The sequence below is a fragment of the Sus scrofa genome, chromosome 1 (genome assembly GCF_054392235.1).
Source record: "Sus scrofa isolate SSC_HxYL_T2T_F1_AM1 chromosome 1, Sscrofa_HxYL_maternal_Yorkshire_Landrace_v2.0, whole genome shotgun sequence".
Taxonomy (NCBI): Eukaryota; Metazoa; Chordata; class Mammalia; order Artiodactyla; family Suidae; genus Sus; species Sus scrofa.
The window spans coordinates 124629534-124648860 of record NC_139383.1 but is presented as its reverse complement, the minus strand read 5'-3'; the positions used below and the strand labels follow the sequence as shown (position 1 = coordinate 124648860).

Here is a 19327-nt window from a genome sequence, read left to right as displayed (position 1 = left end):
GCTCCCAAGGCATAAGGAGGTTATAAGGAGGTTCCCAGGCTAGGGGTCTAATCAGAGCTGTAGCCACTGCCCTACGCCACAGTCACAGCAACTCAGGATTCGAGCCGAATCTGCAACCTACACCACAGCTCACAGCAACGCCAGATCCTTAAGCCACTGAGCAAGGCCAGGGATCAAACCCACAACCTTATGGTTCCTAGTTGGATTCGTTAACCACTGCACCACGATGGGAACTCCCTGATTCTATTGTATTTTTGCTAAAGAGAATGCACAGGAAACAAAATAAAGATAAGGATTCTTTGGAATAATTGAGGCAGTCACAATGAATTAACTCACCACTAGACTTTTTTTTTTTTTTTTTAGGGCCCCACCTGTGCATATGGAAGTTCCTGGGCAAAGGGTCAAATTGGAGCTACTGCTGCCAGCCTTTGCCACAGCCACAGCAATGCTGGATCCAAGTTGCCTCTGTGACCTATAATACAGCTTGTGGCAATGTTGGATCCTTAACTCACTGAGCGAGGCCTGGGATGGAACACCCATCCTCATGGACACTATGTGGAGTTCTTCACCCACTGAGCCACAATGGGAACTCCACCACTAGACTATTTTTTAAAACACCCATCTTTGAAAAATTTTGCCCATAAAAATCTGCATTTTGTACTTGGATGGGCCCATACTCTATTAAAATCATTTTTACTTTATTAGAAATAGGTGGCCATGATGAAGAATTTAAAATTTAATTCAAATGGCATCTTCTAATTTTCTTGTACATGCATATAATTCACTAGCTTCTGAAATTTCTAACATTTCATCTTTTTCTCACAATTCAAAGAAAATTCTTTATTTAACTCTAAATTTCATAATAATTCTATTCTATTAGTGTCAATTTAGAATCTGATTTTAAGGAGCTGAAATATTTTTCTCTACTAAACCTGTTACTGTCCCCCATAATTGTGATCAATTTCTATATGCATTTTTCTTGTTCTAAACAATGGACCAAGTTACTTTTTAAATGCCAAATTTATTTTTAAGAATTTTGGTATAAATTTTTAAACATTTATTTTTAATTAATACATTCAGTTAAATGTAATAGACATTTAATTAATTTATATGAATTAACTTCATTCATATAAATTATAATATTTAACAAACATGTCTATAAAAACATTTGTATGAAAAAAATCAATGATTAAAACAACAGAAAACTACATACCATATTTCCAATGTGGTGAAAAAAGAATAGTGAAAATAATTTTTATATAAACAAGTAAGTAACACTAAATTATCAATGTTTTAAGTGAAGAAAGTATAAAGTTTCCTGGAAAGAAAATACTTTTTCAGCAAATTTTGACATTTCATCAAATTTTATTTGTGAAAGGTCAAATATATTAATAAACAAACTTACCTTTGTGTGCTTAACAATATTGTAAAAATCACACAAACATGTATCTGTAATTAAACAAAACTTTCCCATTTACTTAGCAGTACTATGGAATGAAGCTATAAACAGTGAAAACAACTTGTCACTTCCCACCTGACTGAACAAGGACCGTCAGAAAAAAACAGCAGGTGAGAGACTTAACTTGTGCTTGTGTTCCCTATGTGCATGACTCTCAGGGTCATACAAGTGCAGGGTTGGATCCTGTCTTTAATTAAAATTTTGAATTTATGATCATCATGGATTACTCTGCATTAATTCTAATTCTTTTTTTTTTTTTTTTTGTCTTTTTAGGGCCACACCCGCACCATATGGAGGTCCCCAGGCTAGAGGCTGAATAGGAGCTGCAGCTGCTGGCCTACACCACAGCCACAACAACATTAGATTCGAGCCATGTCTGCGACCTACTCCACAGCTTGTGGCAACACCAGATCCTTAACCTTCTTGAGCAAGGTCAGGGGTCAAACCTGCTTCCTCATGGAAACCAGACAGATTCATTTCTACTTAGCTATGATGGGAACTTCTAATTGTTAAAAATATTAAATAAAAATATTCATCTGATTATTCAATTTTTTGAAGCCTCCTTAATTTTCTGCCTGAGTTGAGGCCTCTCTTGCCTCACTCTAATTCTAATTCTGGCCCTGGCTGGGATGCTGGGGCTGAAGGGAAAGAGGAAAGTAAGGATGGTGGTCTAGAGAAGTAAATTCTTAATTATTATAACAGTTAAAGTTCAAAAACTGATTATATTATTTAGAAATATGGAGATAAATATTAAACCAAATAGCTAAGAGAGTTGGAAATGGCTGCCTCAAAACAGCTGGAAGGGAAAAAGGTGAGGCAGATGAATCACTACTTTCATGATAAACTATCTGCACAAATTTTTAATTTGATAAAAATAAAGGTAATTTTATAAAATCTGAAACTCTCAAGTGTCTGAAAAAGTTACAAAGCACAAAGTGACAAAAACATAACAGAAAAAGAAAAATAAATACCTTGAAAATTCTTTATGGATGGCCCCAACTAGCCTTACAGGAATAAAGACAGAGTTAATTTGCCATTTCATTGATGAAATAACAGAGAACCTCTACTTTGCATATTATGTGTATGTTTGAACTGACAAAAGAATATTTAGAAAAGAGAGAAAAAAAAACACCACAGTCATCCTGAGGAGACTTTCATGTGTACCTACATAACTAATATACTTAAAATATGGTAGTTATCTTATTGGATTACAATTCTTTCATGCCTAATTGTCCTAGATTTTGATCACCTTAGGGATAGGGAAATAATTTTATTAATTTTTATTAACTTTATTAATCTTTGTTCCCACTAGAAAGATTCCTGGAACATGCTATCAAGTGTTTCCTAATAGCCAAGGAAGGAAGCAAGGAAAGAGAAAGGCATCTATCCCTACCTTCAAAGTCTCTTAACCCACTACTTCGTTATGAAGAAACTACGTTAATATCAGACTGGAGGGGAAGAATTATGGTATGTATATATTAGTGAGGAAAGAAGAGCAGTAAAATGCTGCAGTGTATAGAATATACACAGTGTATAGAATATATACAGAAAAGAGGTTATTTTAGAAACCTACTCTGTAATATAAATTCCAAATACAATCTAGTAAATGAGAGCAATTAATTTTGAAAGAGGAAATGTAAAACTATACAAATGAAACTGATAACAGGAAAATATTACTGGGGTATATAACATTGATTCCACTACAATACATCTGATCAAAATCTTGAAGATTAATTCATGCTATTGACCATATCACATATCTTAAAATAAATACCTTGACCAATTCAAGGAACTATCCATATATACACTTGGAAGAAGTACCCAGACCAAGATTGTTCTATGTGGGCTTCCATTCAATATGACTTCCTTTAACTTTGCTTATGGCTTGCTAAATTTTTAGTATAAGCTTTATTTCTTTTAACAAAAAACAAACTTAAGAAAGCTGGTTTATATATGAAAAGATTGGTTTACTTGACACAGATGAAACAGGGCAATCAAAGGAAAGTAAGAATTTGATGATTTATTCAATTATGAATGCATCAGGAAAGAATCCATGGATGATGCTATGAAATAATGAATTAATAAAATTTCTTCATGTTCATACCTTTATGTAGTTGAAAAGAAAAGAGGCAAACCCTGCTGTCCACAGGGCACAAGTACCAACTGTGACTTGGTGATAGAAGAAAGCATTTCTATTCTCAAGATCTAGAGACAGAGAGGCAGCTTGAGAGCCTGTGTTCAGAAGAACACAGAACATCACTCCAATCTCTACTACCTGCCACCAGATTAGCAAACATCAAATAACAAGCAAAAATAGTGCTGCTGGAAAAAATGCAAGAGTGGAGAGAGAGAGACAAACTCTGTGGCTCAATCACACATGGAAAGACTAAAACTGAGTATGGAAGAAGGACAATTAAAAAAAAATCAAAAAACCTTCAGCAATATAATTTCCACTCTAAGCACAAGGAAATACTAGAGGAACTGAACTTGGCAGTGTGAGGGTAACCATGGTGATTAAAAAAAAAAAAAGCAAAACTCAAATCAACTTACTATTAGGTGGACACAAATCCCATTCTAATGGCCTAATAAAGAAAATGCATGTCTATATTCAGATATAAATACTATTTATGTCAGTCTCACACATATTGTCTTGCTTTCAACCAAATATGTACAGAAAAATCAAAGGGGAAAAATATGCTGTCAGGAGATAAAACAATCAGCAGAACCAGACTTAGATGTAACCCACCTGTTGGAACTATCAGACAGAACATTTCAAATTACTATAATTAATATGCTAAATTCTTAGGAAGAAAAAGGAGGAAAACATGCATGACCAGATGAAATTTTATCAGAACACCAGGAACTGTAAGAATCGATGCAAATGCTAGGGGAAAAACCCCAAACAAAACACAATGACAGAGATGGAAAATATTTTTGATAGGTTTATCGGTAGACTTGATACAACTGAAAAATTAATCAGTAAACAGGTTGGTTAATAGTTAGAAATTACCCCAAACGAAACAATAAGGGGGAAAAAAAAAGAGTGGAAGGTGGAGACTAGAACAGGATATCTAAGAAAAGGGATTAACATCAAATAGTATAACATATGTGGAGTTCCTGCTGAGGCACAGTGGGTTAAGAATCCAACTGCAGCAGCTTGGGTAGCTACAGAGGTGTGGGTTCGATCCTTGGCCCAGCACAGTGGATTAAAGGACTCAGTGTTGCCAGAGCTGTGGCTTAGGTCATAGCTGTGGCTCGGAGTCAATCCCTGGCTCAGGAACTTACAGATGCTGTGGGTGTGGCTTAAAAAAAATGATACAACATATGTGAAATCAAAACCCTTGAAGTAGAAGATAACAGGACAAATCAGAGAATACCTCAGGATGAATGCCAAAAATAAATACATAAACAGATAAACATATAGACAAATGAACAAACCAGAAATAGACAAATGATGTTCAAACTGATAAGAACTAAAGATAAAAACAAAATCTTGAGGGCAAAGAAAACTGACATATTATACACACACACACACATATATATATATGAAGAAACAAAGATAAAAATTACAGTAAGACATCTTATCTGGAAATATGCAAGCCAAGAGACAATAAAATTACTTCTTTAAAATTCTGAAAGAAATTCTTCCAGATTTCTTTACTCACCAAAAAATTACTTTCAAAAATGAAAAATAAAGATTTTTTTGAAGGAAAAAAGCATGGAAGAAGTAATTACCGGTAGTTCTGCAACATGATATTTGAAAGGAAGTTTTTTAGGCAAAAAGAAATATGATACTAGACAGAAATTAAGAGCTACATAAAGAAATGAAGAGCACTTGAAATGGTAAAAATGAAGGTGAATATAAAAATATTTTAGTATTTAGTAACTGCTCCCAAAAATGACTATTTAAAACAAAAATGGTAACACTGTACTCTGTCCTTATATCTAGGTAAAAGTAAAATACATGACAATATTAGAAACAAAAAGAACATACAAACTATCAATATCAGAAATGAAAGACAAGATTATCACTGCAGGCTGCACAGGCATTAAAAGAATAAGGGAGGAGTCTCTTGTGGCATAGCAGGTTAAGGATCCAGCACTGTCACTGGAACAGTTTGGGTTGCTGCTGTGGCACAGGTTCAATCCCTGGCCTGGAAACTTTCACATTCTGTAGGCGCGGTCAAAATAAATAAATAAATAAATAAAGGAATACTACAAACAACTCTATACATATAAACTCAACATCTTAAATAATACACACCAACTTCTCAAAAACCAAACACCAAAACTGACTCAAGAATAAAGAGGTAACCAAAAAATCCTGTATCTATTAAAGACATTTATTTGCAGTTAAAAACCTTTCAAACAAAAGATAACTTTCTTCGGGATAAAGGAAAGTCACTTGGGAGAAGGCTCATATTGTCTAGGTTTCACTTACTCTACAAGATAGAAGTGCTACTTGAAATATAAATGCTGAACTGGCCTGACTTCATAATACTCAGAAAGAGACAAGTAATTTTAATTGAGTGATATTTTTAAAACTGACACCAAGAAAGCAAATACATAAGCAAAATTACTTTTACATTCATTCATTAGACTGTCCAGTAAATTACATTTATATGATAGCCCTGAGTGCTATATTCAGAGTGTGTGTTTAAGACAGCTAAAACACATTTTTAAAATATCCAAAATATTTCCATTTTAAAAACTATTAAAATCTTTTTCAAAGTTTTAGAAAATAAAATCTTCTAGAAAGATTAAATTCAAATGTGTCAAAGTTTGATGTTTTAATGATTTCAGGATTTTTAAGTCATAAATTTATATCCATTACTTACTAGTTGAACTAAATAACAGGCAAGGGAAATATGTGATGTCTCTGTCAAAATAAAACAATTCACAATTTTATTTAGGGTTAGGTATTTTTATATATAATGAAAACAAAAGCCTCCTTTTTTTTTCTTTCTGATAGCATGCCAGTAATTGTTAGTGATCCACGCACATTGAAGTATTTTAAATATCACACCAACAATAAATTAAAATATATAAACCTTTAAGCAGTACAAAATATAACATAATTTACCTCAGACACAGGTACTTGTTCCTTAGTGGGAGCTTGATTTTTTAATCTTGAAAACAAAATAAATATTGAGTATTTTATTTTATGTTTACAATGGAAAAATATGAAAGTAATTCTATGCATGCTTAAAATAATTTAAATGCACATCTAAATTAATGTGTACATCCACTATAATAGTAAATGACATAAATGTTTTAAGGGAAAAATAAATGCATGAGAATAGGTATCCAATATATATTCTAAATAAATAAATACAGACATGCATTTCTTCTCTAAAAACAAGAACACTTAAGAAATGTTTTCTATTGTATTAAGTACAATTAAAAAAAATTTTAGTAGAACAGTTCCCAAAAAAGAATTACCCTTTAAAAAAATAAAAGCAGCTATGCTTAATATTTATAATATGCATCAGTATTTACTACTATAGGATTCAAAAAGTGACAGGAAATATCTATTGTAAAAATTCAAAATAGTAACGTAATTTCAATATATATTACAATTAACTTACTCTAGAATTTTGAAGAATGTATTCTCTTAAAAACCTTTATAAGCATAGCCCAAACAGTAACTATAATTTTTAAAGTCTGATTTCTAAAAAATACTAATTATACTTCTGACAACATTAACAAAGGCATTTGTTAATCTGTAAAATCTTTTAAAATATATCAATTTAACATAAAAGCTAGCTTTCCAAAGGATCTTTGTCTTAGAAGATGCTGATGCTAAATATTATTTGTTGATATTGCATATTAAACTATTTTAATTTGCATAAGTAGAGCATCTGCCTGATCCTAAATGTCATTAACAGTTAAGTGATTCAAAACTTAGTGGAGGAGTTCCCGTCATGGCTCAGTGGTTAACAAATCCAACTAGGAATCATGAGGTTTCAGGTTCGATCCCTGGCCTCGCTCAGTGGGTTGCCGTGAGCTGTGGTGCAGGTCGCAGACTCGGCTCAGATCTGGCCTTACTGTGTGGCTCTGGTGTAGGTCGGCAGCTACAGCTCCGATTAGACCTCTAGCCTGGGAACCTCCATATGCTGCACATGCAGCCCTAGAAAAGACAAAAAGACAAAACAAAAGAAAAAAAATTAATGAAGACTTAATGACTATACTTAAGGATTAATATATTTAACATAAGCAACAACTATACTGACTTAAATTTCATGGACAGGAGCTCCTGTCATGGCTCAGCGGAAATGAATCTGACTAGTATCCATGAGTATACAGGTTCAATCCCTGGCCCTGCACAGTGAGTTAAGGATCCAGTATTGTTAGAGCTGCAGTGTAGGTCACTGCAGATGTGGTTCTGATCTGGTGTTACTGTGGCCGCGGCCATAACATAGGCCAGTGGCTACAGCTCTGATTCAACCCCTAGCCTGGCAACCTCCATATGCCATTGGTACGGCTCTAAAAAGACAGAAATTAATTAATGTAATTAATTTCTAAAAATAAATTTCATGGACAAAAATAAAGATATCTAGTACAATATCAATCATTCTAAAAGCTAATCTCATGGTTACTCAATGAAATATGGAGTTGGCAACACCCCTCTTTATCTGTTCTCTGAGGATACATTAAAATATTAAGTTTATAAATGCTGTTTTCTTAAATCTTAGTGATAACTGTATAAAATTACTTATGTACATTTTAGTAATTACATGTAATTATAACAATCTAAAATAAAACCTGTCCTTTTTTGAAGAGGTACTATATTGATAGTGTTTAAAATAATTGTCAACTAATTTTACTAAATAAATCTAAATGAATAAAACCCGCACAAAAAATGGACAAAATGCACACGTCTTTCATTGTGGGGGTTACATATTTTGTAATTCTCTCAGACAAGTAATTGTGAAAAATGTTCAAAAAGATGAAATAACATCAAGTGTACAGTACAACTTCACTGCTTTAATAACGTATGTAAGAAAATAATAGTTGTAAGAATAACATCTACAAAATTGTAAGAAACATGAAAAATCAGTGGGAAGAAAAAGAAGCGATATTGGATTAATGAAGTTTTGAAATAACTGAATGTTAAAACTGATTTCTATTTCTAAGCATTTAAAAATTTTAAACTCAGTTTGAAAAACTGAAACAAACTGGTTGCAAGGCAGTTTAAAAATATTTCATAAAAGCATTTTCCTTTTCAGCTTTCTATTGAAAATGTTATCAAAGACTAACCTTAAATTCTTACAAAAGAAACATTACTATGATAATCATTTTTGCATACGGCTATTTTAATAAATTGATTTTTTGCAGCAATTAAAGTGAAAGCTATTAAGCATGTTTTACTACTATCGCTGGCATTTCAATTGGGGAAACTGAATTTTTAAAATATCTCTTTAAGGGAGGTTGGTGACAGGTTTTTATAACTCTTCATTTTACTGGCTAAGAAACTGACACACAAGAACAAAATAAGTTACTGAAATAACTAGCAATAAGAGGCTTATGTTTCCAATCTTTTTCTGTGGCTTTAACCATACTAGTATTCTGTTTAAGGGACAGAATTATAATAACCAGTGAAAACATTTAGAAAAACAAATCTAAAAAAAATTAGAAAAGCATGTGACACAAAGTTTCATTAAGTTATAAATTTGTCATTAAAATGTACACTATGTTTTTGTAACTAGAAAAGCATACTTTAAAAAACTTTAATACAACTACTAATACATCACTACACTTTTGAAAAGAAAAATATTCTTACCTTTAATCTTATTCATTAAAGATACTTGCTGAAATAGTCATCATTTCAGATATTCAATTGCTTGGTAGAAGACAGTGAAATTTGCTAAGCTCAAAGTTCTGAGCTAATGACCTGCCATTAGGTAATTACACTTTTCACCTGTGAATGTTGCAATATTTTTTAATAAAAAAATTGTATAGCATTTAAAACAAACACTATTTAAGATTTCAGTGTAAAGAGAACAGAAGGACTGGTTATGAATTTCAAAAACAATCACTAGAAATTAAGATTGTTAAATAATTAATTTTTCTTCTGTATGTAAACCTGCTTTCCCCTCTAAGTTTCAAAATGAAATAAATGTCCCTACTCGTATTTTTCTACAGCACACATGACCAGACCAAAGCTACATGTGAAATGATTATTTTGGTTAAATTACATTATTGTGTTCTTTTGGTGTTTCATTTATACTACAAACATACCATGAGATAGAGGGAAGAGCCTTAAGGGGAAAAATGTTAAGATTCATTTCAGTCAGACCGCATTCTTTCCTTCTAATAACATTTAAAAGCCAAAAGTTTCAATGCTAATTTTCAAAATGTAATCTTTAAGAATGTTTGTAAGTAAACTCCAAAAGCTGAAAAGAGGTTTAGAACAAGTCAGTAGTCAAGTCAACCAGTTCTCAAGAACTTCTACTTATACATTCAAGATTAAATCTGGAATAGCAATCATCAGACTAGTAAGAGTAAAACATCTAGTGCACAATTTCTGATTTATTGTTCTGAAATATGTTAAGAGATATGCAGAAAGGATGATTGATCTAAACAATTGCCAGGTTTCATCTACATCATGTACTATGCTAAGAGTTTCAGTCCAAAGCTAAGACACACCTCTTCCTGTTAAGGAGTTCACTGTGAAGGAAATATACTGAAGCAAATGTTTACAGAATTGTCAAGTGTTAGAAAAGAGACATCTATATTGTGGCTATACAAAGGATCAGGATTCTACAAAGGGGAAAGATGCAAGGAAGCAGGGAGACTATTACTGTGAATATGGTTTTACAGCAAAAGCAGGAGTTAATAGGGAAAGGAGATTCAAAGCAGAACAAAAGCAAATGTAATACATGACAGCAATTATATGATACTGAATGGTCTCACATGACTAGAATGTAAAGAACAAGGGAGAGTAGTCAAAGATGCAGCTGAAGAGATAGCAAAGGATACTTCAGGAAAGGTCTTGATTGTCACACTAAAATGTTGGTACCAAGAACTTTTATTCTAAGGTTAATAGAAAGTATCAGATTTGTGCATCAGAAAGAGAAAAGGCAGTATCAGAAGAGGATAAGTTCCAGTCAGGGAGTATAGACAGGAGACAATTAATGACTGTGACAAGTAAACCAGCAGGAGTGTCAATGAAGAGGAGGAAGGTTTTTTTGGGGGGAGAGGTGATAAAGGAAAGCCAACAAAATATAAGTATTGATTGGATAAAGGTACACAAGGAGAGCAAATATGGCCTCCTTCATGTCTGCCTTGAGTGGCAAGAGAATGGTAACACCATTAACTAAAAAAGATTTCAGGGGGAGAAAAAGCATATTTTGCAGAAAACATGAATTCAGTTTTGAACCTAACTGAATTTGTGGTGCTTGCAGAATATTCATATAAAAATTTTGATCACTCAGATCTACTCAGTCTTGTAAAGCTCATCTTTTGGCACAAATGAAACACACTTCCATAAAGATAACCCCCAAATCATCATCTAGAACATGACCCCTACATTTTCACTACTTATTTTTCAATCAACAATTCAAAAATATCACAGTACATTAGAATTACAGTTGAGTCCTAAGAGAGATTATCCAATTGCTCCTAACCTGTAGATGAGAAAAATGTGAGGCCTAAAAATGCTAAAGTAATAAATCCACTAAGCAAAAGAACAGGTCCTACTTCAAATTTCTACTGTACTGCTTCATAGACAACTTCCCTCTTAAAATCAGCCTCCCTTATAATCATGCTTGAAAACGTGAAAAACTCTCTCAGCCTCTAGATGATTTCTACTCTAAAGCATACTGAATATCACTGCCAAATTAATATTACTAACAGACCAATTTATGCCATTGTTTGCTGAAATGTTCTACTTCCCATACATCAAAGAAATACTGCTATGAAATACTGCATAGACATATGGTATAGAAATAAACATAGAAAGATTGGGAGGCTAGATTCTGGTCCCAATACTCCAACTATATCAGCTGCTGCCTACTCTCCTGGGGAAACAGGGCCTTCACATTGAAGCTTAGGCCCATCCAACTACTCAGCCAATCACAAACATAACAAGGAAAGTACATTTGGAACCACAAGCACAACCAGGAAAGCAAATAGAGTATTTGCTTTATTAGCACTTATTAGTCTCTGAAGACAGACTACAATAATTTAAAATGAGGATCTTCACTTTTAACAGCTATGTGACCTTGAGCAAATGACTTATCTGTATCTCAGTGGCCTCGTCCATAAAACTGGGACAAGAACAGTGCATATCTCATTAGTTTGTGAGAATTAAGTGAGTGGATAAATGTAGAACAGTGTATATACTCAATAAATGTTAGCTATTATGACTTCCATGGGTAGAGTCAGCAATTAATCTTGCTGTCTGGAATTCACTTGAGTGTGCCACACAGGCCTTTTACCTAAGTATGGTCAATATTTTGAGACTTCCTGCCACATTTCCTTCATCCTCAAACAAAATACATTACGTATTAATTCTGATTGCTGGTCAATTTACTCTAGTATGAAGTGATCTAACCACTCCTGAAGACATTTGGTCATCTAAAGTCGGGGAAGACAGAGTGAAAAATCATTTTAGATAGATAGAGGAAAGAAACAGACAAAAACAAAGAATCAATAGACACAAAACATTTGTATGTATAAATACAAAGAAGAAAATAAGATCATCAGTGGAGGCAGAAGATTCTAATGTCAGAGTCAGGCTATAATTTTGTTATTTTCTTTATTTTTCTGGCAATATTAAATTAAGCCCTGAATATTTAATTAATAATCAATAAGCAACCACTCTCAGAAACAGGAGAGTGAAAAAACGGTAGTAACCCCAGAAACACTGGTTGAGTTTGCCGTAAATGGAGGACTACATTAAACTTTCTTTTACGTTTCCCTTTCAGTGGTTCTCCCATTATTCCCTGCTTACCAGCTTTCAAAGGGAGAGGTTCACAGTGTCAGAAGCCACTGTATTTTGATGCACAGCTCCTATTTACTGGCTTGCAATTACAAAGTCGGGGCAAATGTATTATACTCATTTTGAAAAGAAAAAACTATTTCACAGTTATAAAGATTTAGTTTGAAACAGTAATGTCCATGGAAGGATAAGAAAATCTAAGGGCATGATCCCCCATTATCTCCAATCCCAGTTACATTTCAAATGTTTAGAGAAAGAAATAAGCCCCCATGTATTCATAGATGAGATCAGTTTGCTTTTTTCCCCTGCTAAATCAAATATATGAAACGTAGAAACCTGACCATTTTGAACACTTAAGACTAATAACTTGGATTATGTCCAGAGGCAATAATTCCTCCAAATAAGTTCAGAATTTCAAGGAAAATAATGGAATGATTCCTTACATATTCTTCAATGGAAAGAGAGGTAGTAGAAATAAACTTTTTTTTAACAGAAATCTTATTTTCAAATATAAAACTTATTTAAAAAGTTGTCATTCTGCTCATAAAAGAGCTTACTTCCAGCTTGCATTTATGAAAGATAATTAATGAATTACTAGTTTAGTTGAGAGTAGCATAATAAACTGATATTTCTCTTTGAAACAAATGGACATTGTCTTCTGGTTCAGCACTTCACAAAAATCATATAATGTAAAATATACATGATGTTAGTGGTTTAACTAATTAAGAAACCAGTTTACTGTGTGGCCCTGAGAAGATGTGTACTGAGTGTCTCCATTTCTGACCTCCTTATTCCGTATTTACCCTGGTGCCATGAACTATGTCTTATTTATGTTTTCATTTCCAGCACTTGACAAAGAGTCATACACACAGAAGGCAGGGAATCAATGTTTGGTGTCAATGAATCTGTGGAAGGGTTGTCTATATTATACTATGCAAGAGCCATGTAGTTACCACTGGTGTTCTGTATAAAGCTCAGAAGCCAAAAATAAGAGTGAGGAACTCACAGCTTCAAGGAAAGTCAGTTTTACATTTTCATTTCTTCCTATTACTCTTTAAATGAGGGGAGCTTAATAAAATATAAAACATATTTTTACCTGTAAAACAAATTTTACATTTCTTTTAAATCTTCAAAACAATCATGTGAAGTTTTTCTTTGTTTGTTTGTTTGTCTTTTTAGGGCCACACCCACAGCATACGGAAGTTCCCAGGCTAGGGGTTAAATTGGAGCAACAGCTGCTGGCCTCACCACAGCCATAGCAACACAGGACCCGAGCCATATCTGTGATCTACACCACAGCTCATGGCAATGCTGGATCCTTAACCACTGAGCAAGGCCAGGGATTAAACCTGTGACCTCATGGATACTAGCTGGTTTCATTACCACTGAGCCACCATGGGAACTCCAACAACTGTGTAAAGATTATTTACAAATGAATAAAGTGAAATAACCTAAACATAAAGCAGGAGAGCTCAGTTTTGAACTTTGACATTTGGATTCCAGTCATTGCCCTTACATTATACATTGCTTACAACAAAATTGGAAGTCATTGAGAGAACTAAATCAACTTTTAATATCAACTCAAATTGTAGTTTTAGGACATTTGATTCAATCATTAAATAGACAACTTTGGCTGTGGTATAGGCCGGCAGCTGCCACTCCGATTCAACTCCTAGCCTGGGAACTTCAGTTATGTCGTGGGTGTGGCCCTAAAAAGACAAAAAAAAAAAAAAAAAAAAAAAAAAAAACTTTGCTTAGTTTTCCAAGCTGGAGATATTATAAATTCACTTCAGATTCTTTTGCTCTGAATATTGCTAGAGGGAAATATCTATTTTCAAATTTTTGTCAAGAAAACAAACCTTGTGAAATTTAAAACCTTACTTCTACTCTGTTATAATTCATCTATTCAGGTAAGTATATAGAAAGAGGAGGAAGAGGTAAATAAGGTACAGGAGAAAAAGAAAAGAGCAATTCCATGACTGAGTTACAATCTAACATCTGAGACAGAGATTTTTTTAAATAAATAATTTTAAAGGCCTACAGCTTATTTCAAAGCTGTACTCCCTTAACACCATACTTCACAGAGGTAAGGATACAGATATTTTTCAGTGTGCAGAATAAAAAAGAGTAGGTTCTTACATTTCAATAAATGATATAGAAAATGAGATGCACAGTAGCTTCTCCAAGTTTGTAAAGGAGAGTAAGCTCTTCCAGGTGGTCAAATACCAACAGGACTAAAGTGAAGCTGTAGAAGGATCTCAAATTCAGAGGGGCGGGCTAAAATTATGAGATGAACCATAGTGCGGTCAGTATAAGGTAGTAGAAATTTATGGAAAAATACTATTTATACGATTTATAAAAGACAGGTATGACTTAAATGAACCCAGGAGCATTCATAGACATTGCCTAAAGATACAAGTTTATTGAGTTTTATTTAGACACCAAAAACCTAATGGTGCAACTAATACGTAGTTCAAACAATTAGCTCCTAAGAAAGATTTACTGGGTCACAGAAGTTAACATAAATGATCTGTAAAAATGGCCTGAGAAAGTTAGAATGAAAAGTAGGCTGATTAGTATAATTGTATCTGAATAAAATACAGGGAGAAGTAAAATCATGAAGAGTAGTAACAATGACAACTCCACACTTGCATAGGGATTCCTATGTACCACTCACTTTCTAAGTAGTAATGTACATATACTAACTCATTTAATTCCCTCTACATGTTAGGAGCAGGTACTGTTTATATGTGTTTTACAAATGAGGAATGAGGCACAGAAGTCTGTAAACTACCCCAAATCATCCATGTTCTAGTAAACTGCAGGTAGTAACTTCAAAGTAGGCAATCCACTGGAGATCCTGTGCTTGTTAACCACTACACCACACCGTATTTTCAAGGGTCTGAGAGGGTTTAAAACGAAACTGGCTATCAAATCTCCTAACCATAGTATCAGAGAAGACCTCCTGAAACTGTTTGAGTAGGAAGTAAAACCTTACAATACAAGAAACTCCTTCACAGATAATAAATGGCTGAAAATATCCTCAAGAAAAGTAGGTAAGTGGGTAAATTGATAAGCGTAAGGAGTTACAGAGAGAAACTAGAAATATGAAAGACTCTTAAGCTTCTTAGTGTGAAATCATGTAAAGTAACCACAATCTCCAACAACAAAAAGATTCCCTTCCTGTTATAATCAGAGGCAGAATCAGCTAATAACTAGTCTGTCCCTATTACACATTTATTAGATTTTATAAACAATGATAAGGATATTATGTTTATAATTTCTAAAAATATGAAAATGTACATTACTGGTATCTCATTACAAACTCCACCTTAAAAATGATTCATAAACATAAATGAAATGTCTAGGAATCCATCTTGGGCAATACCCTATACAAATACCTTTTATTTCCCAGTTCATAAAATCTGAAGAAGCTCATTAAGAAGGGAGAGAACCCAAATAAACAAAATAAGAAATGAAAAATGAGAAATCTCAAAAAATCCAAGAGAAAACAACAAACAATTTTATGTCAACAAATTTGACATCTAAAAGAAATGGACAACTTTATAGAAACATACAGCCCACCAAAACTGAATCAAGAAGAAATAGATAATTTGAACAGACCTATCACTAGAAATGAAATTCAATACGTAATAAACAAACTCCCACAAAATTTCAGGACCAAATGGCTTCACAGGAGAATTCTACCGAACATATAAAGAAGAACTTGTACCCATCCTTTTTAAAATTTTCCAAGAGACTGAAGAGGAGGGAATACTCCCAAAGACATTCTATGAAGCCATGACCACCCTAATACCTAACCAGACAACGATGCTACAAAAAAAAAAAAAAAAAAGTAAAGGCTCATATCTTTGATGAATATAGATTAAAAATTTTCAATAAAATTTTAGCCAACCAGAGTTCCAGTCATGGCTCAGTGGAAATGAAACTGACTAGCATCCCTGCAGGTTTGATACCTGGCCTTGCTCATAGGTTAAGGATCCAGCATTGCCATGAGCTGTGGTGTAGGTCATGACACAGCTCAGATATGACATCACTGTGGCTGTGGTGTAGGCCAGCAGCTACAGCTCCAATTTGATTCCTAGCCTGGGAACCTCCATATGCCTCAGGGGCAGCCTTAAAAAAAAAAAGCAAAAAAAAAAAAAAAAAAAAATTAGCCAACCAAATCCAACAACACATAAAAAAAATTATATACCGTGACCAAGTGGTTCAACATGTGCAATCAATTGATGCAATATTCCACATTAACAAAAGTCAAAAATCACATGATAATCTCAATAGATGCAGAAAAAGAATTTGACAAAATTAAATATCCATTCATGATAAAATCTCTTACCAAAGTGGGTAAAGAGGAAACATATCTCAACAGAATGAAAACCATTTATGACAAACCCACAGCCAAGATAATACTTGATGGAGAAAATCTGAAAGCCTTCCCATGAAAATCAAGAATAAAACAAGGATTCCCACTTTCACTTTTATTTAACATAGTATTAGAAGTCCTGACCAAAGCAATCAGACAAGAAAAAGAAAAGGTATCCAAATTGGAAGAGATGAGGTAAAACGGTCACTCTCTGCAGATGACATGATACTATATATAGAAAATCCTAAGGTCTCCAGACAAAAATTACTTGATCTGGTCAACAAATTCAGCAGAATAGTGGGATACAAAATTAACATTCAGAACTCAGTTGCAGTTTTTTATGGCTTTTTTTTTAGGGCCAAACCCAGAACATATGGAAGTTCCCAGGGTAGGGGTCAAATTGGAGCTACAGCTGCTGGCCTACTCCAGAGCCACAGCAACATGGGATCCAAGTCACATCTGTGACCTATACAACTCATAGAAACACTGGATTTTTAACCCACTGAATGAAGCCAGGGATTGAACCCACATCCTCATGGATAAGAATCAGATGCGTTTCCACTGAGCCACAATAGGAACTCCCTGGAAATCAGTTGCATTTCTGTATATTAAAAATGAAGTATCAGGAAAGGAATGTAAAAAAGCAATACTTTTTAAAATTGCACCAAAAAATAAAATACCTAGGAATAAACCTGGCCAAGGAGGTGAAAGATTTATATGCTGAGAACTATAAAACTCTAATAAAGAAAATTAAAGAGAATTCAAAGAAATGGAAAGACATCCCATGCTCCTAGATTGGAAGAATTAATATTGTTAAAATGGCCATACTACCCAAAGCAACCTACAGATCTAATACAACCCCTATCAAATCATCCATGACATTTTTCACAAACTAGAACAATCCAAAAATTTATATGGAACCATAAAAGACTGCCAAAATAATCTTGAAAAGAAAAAAAAACAAGGCAAGAGGCATAACTCTCATGACTTCAGATAATATTGCAAAGCTACAGTAATCAAACAGTGTGGTATTGGTACGAAAACATATACATGGATCAACAGAACAGAATATAGAGCCCAGGAATAAACCCAGACTTTTACGGTTAATTAATCTTCAAAAAAGGAGATAAAGATGTAATATGGGAAAAAGACAGTCTTTTCAGCAAGTAGTGCTGGAAAACTGGACAGTGCATGTAAATAATGAAACCCTCACACTAAGCACTAAAATAAACTCAAATTGGCTTAAAGACTTCAACGTAAGATATGACACTGTAACACTCCTAGAAAAGAACACAGGCAAAACATTCTCTGGCATAAACCATACAGATGTTTTCTTAAGTCCATTTCCCAAGGCAATAAAAATAAAAATAAACCAATGGGACCTAATCAAACTTACAAGCTTTTGCACAACAAAGGAAAGGACAACCTACAGAATGGGAGAAAATAGTTGCATGTGATGCAACCAACAGGGGCTTAATCTCCAAAATCTACAAACTCATACAACTCAACAGCAAAAACAAACAAACAAAAATCACAAAATGGGCAGAAGACCTACATAGACGTTTCTCCAAAGAAGACATCCAGATGGCCAGTAGACACATGAAAAAATGCTCAACATTACTGATTATTAGAGAAATGCAAATCAAAACTACAATGAGGTTCCATCTCACACCAGTCAGAATGGCCATGATTAACAAGTCTAAAAATAAACACTGCACAGGGTGTGGAGAAAAGGGAAGCTGCCTACACCATCAGTGAGAATGTAAATTGGTACAACCACTATGGAAAACAGTATGGAGGTTCTCAGAAAACTAAATATAGAACTACCATATGATCCAGCAATCCTACTCCTGGGCACGTACATGGGAACGACCTAAATGTCCATCAAAAGATGAACAGATTAAGAAGATGTGATATATATACACAATAGAATATTAATCAGCCATAAAAAAGAACAAAATAATGCCATCTGCAGCAACATGGATGCAACTAGAGATTCTCATACTAACTGAAGTCAGAAAGAGAAAGACAAATACCATATGATATCTCTTATAGGTAGTATCAAAAATATGACACAAATGAACCTATCTACATACCACAAACAGACACACATAGAGAACAGACTTGTGGTTGCCAAGGAAGAGGAGGGAAGGAATGGGATGGACAGGGACTTTGGGGTTAGTAGATGAAAACTATTACTTTTAAGAGTCTCATGCTCTACTGACTGAGCTAGCCGGGCGGGACAAAAACTATTACATTTAGATAGGATAAACAAGGACCTATTATACAGCCCAGGGACCTATGTCCACGATAGAAAACAATATTTTAAAAAAAGAATGCATATATATGTATGACTGAGTCACTCTGCTATACAGCAGAAATTTGCACAACACTGTAAATCAACTGTAATTTTAAAAAACCTGAACAATTACCCAGAACAGTATTCTACACACCCTTTCATGGAGATTTCTTAAGAAGTTAATAAGAATTCACAGAAAAATTCTAAGATCAAAAATTCTCACATATATAAGCCACACAT

The 19327-nt window shown here is 33.8% G+C and overlaps 1 protein-coding gene across 28 annotated transcripts in view; it reads right to left on the bottom strand.

The window, feature by feature from the left end:
• The window catches only part of ZNF280D (zinc finger protein 280D), a 264636-nt gene that overhangs the window by 20558 nt on the left and 224751 nt on the right, over positions 1–19327 (bottom strand). For 16 of the 28 annotated variants that reach the window (XR_014810947.1, XR_014810945.1, XM_084969321.1 and 13 more), the window contains one exon: positions 6543–6588. Coding sequence is in view for 16 of the 28 variants with exons in the window: in XM_084969321.1 (XP_084825447.1) it covers positions 6543–6588 (46 nt within the window). In the remaining 12 variants the exon portion in view is untranslated. Of the gene's footprint in view, positions 1–1345; positions 1450–2430; positions 2464–6297; positions 6339–6542; positions 6589–19327 lie in introns of those variants that run through there. The other 12 variants (XR_014810919.1, XR_014810951.1, XR_014810918.1 and 9 more) reach the window with 3 other exon arrangements.